The 10,000-nt window shown below is 41.9% G+C and overlaps 2 protein-coding genes across 4 annotated transcripts in view; both read left to right on the plus strand.

The window, feature by feature from the left end:
* mau2 (MAU2 sister chromatid cohesion factor) overlaps window positions 1-10,000 on the plus strand; it is a 14,199-nt gene that overhangs the window by 902 nt on the left and 3,297 nt on the right. The window contains exons 4-19 of one of the 2 annotated variants that reach the window (XM_026276285.1): window positions 985-1,080; window positions 1,215-1,309; window positions 1,400-1,427; window positions 1,883-2,038; window positions 2,128-2,274; window positions 2,379-2,469; window positions 2,549-2,652; window positions 2,732-2,809; window positions 3,223-3,288; window positions 3,378-3,461; window positions 3,541-3,590; window positions 5,022-5,099; window positions 5,204-5,315; window positions 5,401-5,491; window positions 5,761-5,888; window positions 6,143-6,239. In XM_026276285.1, coding sequence (XP_026132070.1) covers window positions 985-1,080; window positions 1,215-1,309; window positions 1,400-1,427; window positions 1,883-2,038; window positions 2,128-2,274; window positions 2,379-2,469; window positions 2,549-2,652; window positions 2,732-2,809; window positions 3,223-3,288; window positions 3,378-3,461; window positions 3,541-3,590; window positions 5,022-5,099; window positions 5,204-5,315; window positions 5,401-5,491; window positions 5,761-5,888; window positions 6,143-6,217 — 1,479 coding nt within the window. In that variant the 3' untranslated portion in view covers window positions 6,218-6,239. Of the gene's footprint in view, window positions 1-984; window positions 1,081-1,214; window positions 1,310-1,399; window positions 1,428-1,882; window positions 2,039-2,127; window positions 2,275-2,378; window positions 2,470-2,548; window positions 2,653-2,731; window positions 2,810-3,222; window positions 3,289-3,377; window positions 3,462-3,540; window positions 3,591-5,021; window positions 5,100-5,203; window positions 5,316-5,400; window positions 5,492-5,760; window positions 5,889-6,142; window positions 7,313-10,000 lie in introns of those variants that run through there. The other variant, XM_026276277.1, reaches the window with a different exon arrangement.
* Window positions 8,580-10,000, plus strand: part of LOC113111514 (transcriptional repressor p66-alpha) — a 22,632-nt gene continuing 21,211 nt past the window's right edge. The window contains exon 1 of one of the 2 annotated variants that reach the window (XM_026276296.1): window positions 8,580-8,801. The gene's annotated coding sequence lies outside the window, so the exon portion shown is untranslated. The remainder of the gene's footprint in view (window positions 8,802-10,000) is intronic. The other variant, XM_026276306.1, reaches the window with a different exon arrangement.

Genomic DNA, 10,000 nt, shown 5'->3' on the forward strand with positions numbered 1-10,000 from the left:
TTAAAAGTGCGGGATCAGTAAGATTTGTAATGTGTTTTATTGAAGTCTCTTCGTTTATTCATTTTACCAAAAATACAAAAGATATTGTGAAACATTATTATTATGTAAAATTATGATTCCCGATACTTTAAAGTGTAATGTATTTCTGTGATGCTCCGCTGTATTTTCAGCATCATTCCTCCAGTCTTCAGTGTCACATGATCTTCAAAAATCAGAATAATATGATGATTTATTAAACTTTTGCTGCTTGATGTTTATTTATTATTTTTTTGGAACCTGTGATACATTTTTCAAGATGATTTGAAGAAACAAGATAAAAAGAGCATTTATTTAAATTCAAAATCTTTTGTAACATTATACACTACAGTTCTAAAGTTTGGGGTCAGTATTTTTCTATTTTATTTTTTAAATTAAAGCTTTTATTCACCAAGGATGTGTTAAATTGATATAAAGTGATTAATAAAATGTATATTGTTAGAAAAGATTTGTTATAAATAAATGCTGTTCTTTTCCACTTTATCCCTCAAATCTGAAAAAAGTCTCAGTTTCCACAGAAATATTGAGCAGCACAACTGTGTTCAACACTGATAATAATCAGAAATGTTTCTTGAGCAGTAAATCATCATATTATTCTGATTTCTGAAGATCATGTGACACTGAAGACTGGAGGAATGATGCTGAAAATACAGCGGAGCATCACATAAATACAGTACACTTTAAAGTAGTAATAGAAAAATAAAAAATCATTATTTTAAATGGTAACAATATTTCACAATATTACAGTTTTTCTGTATTTTTGGTAAAATAAATGCAGCGTTGATGAGCAGAAGAGAAAAACAGTACATTACTGATCCCAAACTACTGAACAGCAGTGAGAAAAAAAAATTATATATATAAAAGAAAATGTTCTTGTAACAAAAATATGTATGTATGAGTATATTTGCTTATCATGTCAGGTTTTTTGTCTCCTGCTGTGTTCACTAGAACTTGGTTGATTCTGCGAAACCGCTGCTGAGGAAGGCCATCCAGATCTCACAGCAGACCCCCTACTGGCACTGCAGACTACTCTTCCAGCTCGCGGTGTGTGTGACACACACACACTCTTACACACACAGACAGAGACATAACTGTAACTGAAGAATCAGACTCAGATAAGAGTGTTTGTGGTGAGAGCTGAGCGTCCTGATGATAGCGTGCTCTGGATGTTGTTTCAGCAACTGCACACGCTGGAGAAGGACCTGGTGTCTGCGTGTGATCTGCTGGGGGTCGGAGCGGAGTACGCCAGAGTCGTGGGCTCTGAATACACCAGGTATGATTGATCACACGCTCCGTGTCTCATAACGTCTGCCATGTCTGAATGTTTGAGATGTTCATGATGTACCTCTGCTCGTGTTCACAGAGCTCTCTTCCTGCTGAGCAAAGGCATGGTGAGTAACACCTTACAATATTCGTTTTATTTCATTATATCTCAATATTATAATCACAATAAAACATGACCGTTAATATTTTAGTGCAAACTCAAGTAGAAAGAGTTTTAATGGTTACCGAAAGAGGTTCACAGTGTCATCATATCACAGTAAATATCGCAGAAAAACTAAAAATCACAGTGAAGATGCCTCTGCAGCGTTTGAAGCTGAATCATAATGCACTCGTTATTAATCTGTTTTGCCCTGCATCTTGAAGAAACAAATTCTGCTGATTCACAAAAAAAAGCCAGAATATCACCTAATTTGATGATGCAGAGTTAACAATATCAGAAGACACTTTCCATCTGGTGATGTATGTGTATCAGCTTTAATAACAGGATCAGACTGAGCTGACACAGGTGTGTAGAGAAGTGTTGATGAGTATGATGTGTGTGAATCTGCTCTTGTGTGTGCAGCTGCTGCTGATGGAGCGTAAGCTGCAGGAGGTTCATCCGCTCCTGACTCTCTGTGGACAGATCGTGGAGACCTGGCAGGGAAACCCCATCCAGAAGGAGTCTCTGCGCGTCTTCTTCCTGGTGCTGCAGGTCACACATTACCTGGACGCCGGACAGGTGAGACACACACACACACACACCTGTCTGTTAGGAGCGCGTGAGTGTGATGTGTGTGTGAGCTGACCAGCTCGTGTGTGTGTGTGCAGGTGAAGAGCGTCAAGCCGTGTCTGAAGCAGCTGCAGCAGTGCATCCAGACCATCTCCACGCTCCACGATGATGAGATCCTGCCCAGTAACTCGGCCGATCTCTTCCACTGGCTGCCCAAAGAGCACATGTGTGTCCTGGTCTACCTGGTGAGCGTCGTCCTGTCCCACGTCACACTGCTTCAGAGCACCGTTCTGTGCGTCCTTAACCATCTCTGACTGGAGCTGTGTGTGTGTGTGTGTGTGTGTTTCAGGTGACGGTCATGCACTCGATGCAGGCTGGGTATCTGGAGAAAGCTCAGAAATACACTGATAAAGCCCTCATGCAGCTGGAGAAGCTGAAGAGTGAGTCACGCCACAGAGACGTGTGTGTGTGTGTGTGTGTGTGAGATAACTGATGCTCTGATGTGTGTGTGTTTCTCAGTGTTGGACTGCAGCCCCATCCTTTCCTCGTTTCAAGTCATTCTGCTGGAGCACATCATCATGTGTCGTCTGGTGACGGGACACAAGGCCACGGCGCTGCAGGAGGTGTGTGTGTGTGTTTGGAGCACTGTGATGCTGCGGTGGTGGTGGTGGTGTGTAACAGGTGTGTGTGTGTGTGTGTCAGATCTCTCAGGTGTGTCAGCTCTGTCAGCAGTCTCCACGGCTCTTCTCCAATCACGCGGCTCAGCTCCACACACTGCTGGTGAGACCAGACTCCACTACATCAGTCCTCTCTGCTGCACACACAGCTGACACCAGCTGACAGGGAACAACTCAATTACACGTTTTCTCATCATGTGATTCATAAGAATTTAAAGACAAAATTTGGTTTGCTGTACATGTTTTTAGAGTGACACAATTTGGCCAGTATGTTTTGATGAAATAAATATGGCTTTTAAAATGATGATGCTGATGATTTTATATACATCTATTTTAAATTTAGGTTAAAAAATATGCATAATTTAGTCTAAATAATAGTTTTATATTATTGCAAAAACTTAACAAGTGAAATTAATAAAAACAATAAATAATAAATCCCAGTGGATCAGTGATTAAGCGGAGGGCTCGTGTGCTCATGTCATGTGTGTGTGTGTGTGTGTGTGTGTGTGTGTTCAGGGCTTGTACTGTATCTCTGTTAACTGTATGGACAACGCTGAGGCCCAGTTCACGACAGCGCTACGGGTGAGACACGCAAACACACACTGATCTTACAGACGTGACCGAGCCGAGCTCATACCTGTGTGTGTGTGTGTGTGTGTGTGTGTGCGCAGCTCACCTCCCATCAGGAGCTGTGGACGTTCATAGTCACTAACCTGGCGAGTGTGTACATCAGAGAGGGGAACAGACATCAGGAGGTCAGTCATCATAAAACACATCAATAATCATCGTCAGTAATCAACGACTCACAGTGTTCTTCTGTCTTCATCTGTGCAGCTCTACAATCTGTTAGAGAGGATAAACCCGGACCAAAACTTCCCCGTCAGGTAACACCAATGACACACTCACAGACACACTCACACACTATACTCACACACACACACACACTATACTCAGACACACACACACACACACTATACTCTCACACACTCACAGACACACTCACACACTATACTCACTCACACACGTACACTATATACTCACTCACACACTATTCTCACACACAAAATCACAGACACACACTATACTCACACACACACACTATACTCACACACACACTCACATACACTATACTCACACATACTATACTCACACACACACATACACACACTATACTCACTCACAGACACACTATATTCACATACACACACACACACAGTATACTCACACACACACACACACACACACAATCACACATACTATACTCACACCCAGACACACTCTACTCAGACACATACACACAGACTCACAAACACGCACTATACTCACACACACACACACACACATTATACTCACACATACTATACTCACACACACACAAAAACACACTATACTCACACACAGACAAACACACTGTACTCACACACACAGACACACACGTACTATACTCACACACACACTATACTCACTCTCACACACTATACTCACACACACACTCACATACACTATACTCACACACATACTCACACATACTATACTCAGACACACTCACACACTTAACTCACAGACACACACACACTATACTCACACAAACACACTCACATACACTATACACACACACACACTATACTCACACACTCACATACACTATACTCACACACACACACACACTCACATACACTATACTCACACACTATACTCACACACACATTTACGAACGACTGTAATACAGACACTTTAGCGGAGGATTTATAAAGGAATGAATCCATGAGGAAACATCTCAAAACTAAAGATTCAGAACCAATTCAGACTCCAGTGATTCTGATCAGAAGAGGAGCTGTGTAGATATTTGGGCTGTCAAGCAACTACAGTTCTTTAATTAATTAATTAATTACACTATGTATGTTGATTAATTTAATTCATTTTAAAATAATTAATCATCCATCAATTTTGGCTGAGAAAAACAATTGAAGATTTAAACATAAATATTTTGATTCAGCATAAATATAGATAATAAATGGGTATTAATGGGCTTTAAAAACTTAAAAAATATATATATATGAAATGAAATGAAAATCTGAAACTAAAAGTAGGTGGCACTGAGTGACTGTCTTAACGAGTGAATCAAATGAAGCAGATGACTTCATGTCTGTATGAATCACTGAATCATTGGCTAACTCAAGTTGTTCAAAGTTCAGTAATGAATCCTCAATGTATATTACTCTGAGACTGAGTTGAAGAATTTTACAACATTAGGGTTATTTTCCTGTTTGACTCTGTGCTGTTCTAATCTGTGAAGTTGTTTCTGCTGTCTCTAGTTCTCACTGTCTGCGCGCCGCTGCCTTCTACATCCGAGGCCTTCTGTCCTTCTTCCAGGGACGCTACAATGAAGCCAAGTGAGTTTCCTCTTCCTGTTCTCAGACCCGTGAGTGTGTGTGTGTGTGTGTGTGTGTGTCAGTGATGCTGATGAGTGTGTGTGTGTGTGTGTGTGTGATTGCAGGCGTTTCCTGCGCGAGACGCTGAAGATGTCGAATGCGGAAGATCTGAATCGTCTGACGGCCTGCTCTCTGGTGCTGCTGGGACACATATTCTACGTGCTGGGGAACCACAGAGTAAATCTCTCACACACACACACACACACACACGCCGGAGCGTCCTGTAGAAGCGCTGTCAGTCATTCTGTGTGTCTGTGTTCAGGAGAGTAACAACATGGTGGTTCCTGCGATGCAGCTGGCCAGTAAGATCCCAGACATGTCTGTGCAGCTCTGGTCATCCGCTCTGCTCAAGGGTCAGTTCAGCACACACACACACACACACACTCTTCTGTGCAGGTGTGTCTGGTATATAAAGGGTGCTTTGAATGCTTTGAAAAAAATCTTAATTGTGTTTTCCTTTTGATTAATTTAGATGCATTTATTATTTTATTATATCGTATTTATTTGTAGGCCAAGAATGAGAAGTAATACTATTGTAATATTTTACTGTAAATAAAGTAATTAAGTATTTGATGATCAGGAAAGTGTTGATCAGAAGCTCACGTCACGTGTCTCTGTCCAGATCTGAACAAGGCCTGTGGGAACTCGATGGATGCACATGAAGCAGCGCAGATGCACCAGAACTTCTCCCAGCAGCTCCTGCAGGATCACATCGCCGCCTGCAGCCTGCCGGAGCACAACCTCATCAGCGTACGCTCACACACACACACACACACACTCACACGTACACTCACACACACACACACATGCTCACGCACACGCTCGCACACACACACACACACGCACACACACAGATGCTTGCATGCATGCTTACACACACTCCCATTCACACACGCTTACACACTCACATTCACACACACGCACACACACTCACTCGCACACACGCTCATAATTAATTTCCACATGAGAGGCTGTTTGTTCTGAATGTGTCTGATGTGTTTCAGTGGACTGAAGGACCTCCTCCTGTGCAGATTCAAGCTCAGAACGGACCCACCACCAGCCTGGCCAGCCTGCTTTAAACACACACACACACACACACACGCTGTACATACAGGTCATCCTCACACACACACACACACTCTCACGGGTCGAGCGAGACTCCGCTGCCTTTCACCTGCAGATTTCTCTCTCTTACTGTTCAGATTTTAAATTATTGAGTTGTTCACAGTTTGTCTTTTGGTGCGTTCTGATTGGCTGTGTTCAGAGCGTGGACAGTTGGGGTCAGAGGTCACAGCAGATGTGTGTTTGTGTCACTGTACTAGTGTGTAAGGAGTCGTTAGGGTTAGACACAACTCACTCTGATCTCAATTCAGAGTAACTCTTCAAACCTCATCCAACACAAAATAAAACACAGTTCAGTCAGAAAATGAAGCCTGATTTTAGCCGTTTTTAACCCCTAAATTCTCATTATTGTAATATTAATTTTAAGTTATTAATGCATTACTATAGTATTTGTTGCACTTCCTTTAATTTATGCTGGTTTAAATAAATCTTTACAGGATTTGTGCATTTACAGCAATGATGGAAAAACATCATAAATGAAAATAACATCACTGAAAAAAAAAAAATCTTCAAACAGGCTTCACTTTCAAATGTTTTTCCATTGACCCACATCACAGGAAGTGGATGTCATGTGACCAGCAGAGGGCGCCTGCTGACTGCAGCTTCACTCATAAACCCTTGAGTGTGTGTGTGTGTGTGTGTGTGTGTGTGTGTGTGTGTGACCGCTGACCCAACTCTTCTGTGTGCTGATATTTTTACACGCGTCTCATTTTGTGCTCAGAACAGGTTTGTTTTGTTCTTGCACGTCTCTGTACAAACACTTTTCTTTTAAAGGTATTAATCTCTTTTCCTCTGTAGTTTTAACAAATACATTTATTAGATTTTGTAAAGTTTGAATATTTATATACTACATTTAACAATATTATCCTCTGTCATTATTTTCATTTGGAATAGCATTGCTTTGTGTAAATGTTGTTTCTTTGGTCATCGTAGTAAAGACTCGCTCTGCTCTCGGATCTGCCACCGATCTTTATAATAACTGTATTTTTAAACTTTGTGTCTGCTTCAAAATCATCAGGATTTTTTAAATAAAATTGGAGAAGTGTATGAAGGATCCTGTGTAATTTATTCAGTGTTTTAGATATAAAGTGTTTCTCTAGAATCAGTTCAGACTCCGTTCTATAAACTTGACCACCGTCTGAAGACTGTTTGACCAACCAGCAGAGGACAAGTCTTCAATACAAATAACACCAATCTACCTTTTCATAACTCTTTAAAAAGTCCAGTCTTGAAGGACAAAAAAAAAGATGACTAACTTTTTAAGACTAGTCTAAACAGTTGATGCAGCAAACATCCCAATAATCCACAGCACTCCAGTCCATCAGTGAACATCTGGAGAAGACAAAACCTGAAACACATCCAGCATTAAGATGATTTTAACTCAAACACATAGAGTCTATAATCCAGAATAACACTTCCTCCAGTGAAAAAGTGTTCTGGTCTGAATCAGGAGAGAAATCTGCACAGATCAAGCAGTGGTTAAACAGATCTAAACTAATCTGTGAGAGACAACAGCAGATGAAGCACTTTTTCACTGGAGGAAGTGTTATCATGGATTATAGACTGAGTTAAAATCATCTTAATGCTGGATGTGTTTCCTCATTCTCAGAATGGACAGAAATGTGTATTTCTAAGAGTTCCTTCAAGCGTTATTTGTCTCGTTCATGTTACACACATGCTGTGTGCGGTGAGTTCTTCTGAACGTGAACATTACAGATCAACATTCAGTAAAGAGAAAGAAGCTCAGAGTGAGTTTGTTTCATCAGAAAACTAATGTTTCCAGATGTTCAGACTGAAGAGCGTTCATGCAGTGTGTGAGGTCCAGGTCAGTGTCACTGCACGGTCACATGACCGCCTTTATCTCTGAACACACACACACACACACACACACAGGAAACAGACTGATGCTCAAGATGCATGATGGGTAACCAATGTCACGCCTGAGCTCAGACATGCCATACTTCCTGCAGAAGAGTGGGCGGAGCTAGAGGAGTGATGGGATGATGATGAAGATAAAGATGAGGAGAGACCAGCTCTTCATGAACCAATCACGAGGTTAGTTCTGCTGAAACAGTTTCAAAGCATCCCATGATGCACCTGATGAAGAGCGGAGCTGCAGTCTATAAAACATGAAGAGAGTTTGTCTCATTTGTCTCTCATCTTTGATTCTAGAGTCATCATCATCATCATCGCGTGTGTGTGTGTGTGTGTGTGTGTGTGTGTGTGTGTGTGTGTGTGTGTTGGGGGGTGGGGTTAGGGTTATGGTTCACCTGCGCTGCGGGTCACCTGTGCTCGGGTGTGAGGAAGACGTCAGTCGTGTTATCGGTGCGCTTCAGTGCGCATGCTCAGTGCGGTGACGCCGCGGCCGCGCGCGTGTGAATGTGTGTGTGCGCGCGAGAGAGAGTGCATTATTTGGCAGCGAGGCGGCGGAGCGGTGCGAGCGAGCGAGAGCGAGAGGGTTTCCCGGGATTAACCGAGTGAATTACCGGCCGAACCGCCCGGAAGAGCCGCGGTGAGAAGAACAGCGACCCGCGAGACCCGGTGAGTGACGGGGAAGAATTCACGCGCTCGGTGGATCCGCTCCGATCGAGAGCTGCTCCTCTTCCTCACCGACACACACACACACACACACACACACACACACACTGATGTTCCGCGGTTGGAGCTGAACTTCTCGAACTGTTTCAGGTTTGGTGTTTTGAGTGACTCCGATTTCTGTAGTTTATCGTCCGTCTGAACATGTCATACATCACTGAGGTAAAACTGAGGTAAACTTGGGTAAAACGGGATAAACTTGAGTGAAACTGAGGTAAACTTTGTTGTGTGTGTGAGGGGAGTTTCGGTCAGTCAGGCTTTATTTATGTCACATTTATAAAACATCGTTAATATCGATCAAAGCGATCGTTTGTAAGGCGCTCGGCTGTTATTATCCCGCGGATGTGATGATGATGATGATGATTGTGATGATGATTGACAGTACTGTGATGTTTGTGCTGAATTATCAGCTGCTCTCGGCTCGGACTCGGTGTGAAGTCACTCCCGATGTGAGAGTCCCGGGCTGCTGCTCTTCTTCATCTTCTTCCTCTTCTTCTTCCTCCTCCGGCCGCGCTGTGCTCATCCTCCTCTTCCTCGTCTTAAAGCGGAACGCGCTCATTTAACGCCTGCGCGCTCCCGAGAGAAGATCACCGCACACGAGACGCTGATCGTGAGCTGATAAAACTAGAATATGCCAGATGCAGAATGATGGAAACGTTACTAACTGAACAGAAACATTCTTGCCTCTGTAAATGCGTGAAGACAAGTTTATTGAAATGCACAATATTACATTTACAGTTAAAAATAATAAAAAGGCTTGAATAAGTAAATGAAATAAACATTAAAAACAACATGCGAACAGCAGCAGAATTGTCATTTATGACCTTTGACCTCATCGCGTGTTTAAAACTCTTATTTGGGGATGGTCATTTTAACCGTTAACCGACCTTAAGAATTTTGACCTATTAATACAATCAGTTAAACGGTTTAAAAAGTAAAAAAAAGAAAAGAAAACAGTAATTTATAAAAATATATATATAAAAAATTGCTGCATGGTTAAAATACGCTATGTATATTTTTTACATTTAGGCTAAAACGAAACTGAAACAAAAGCTGATTCACACAAAAATCAAATGTTTCCATATTCGCGATGTATTTGACAAAATATTATTTATTCTGTACTTCCATTCACATTAGTTCCAATA

Source organism: Carassius auratus, chromosome 2 (assembly GCF_003368295.1).
Source record: "Carassius auratus strain Wakin chromosome 2, ASM336829v1, whole genome shotgun sequence".
NCBI lineage: Eukaryota > Metazoa > Chordata > Actinopteri > Cypriniformes > Cyprinidae > Carassius > Carassius auratus.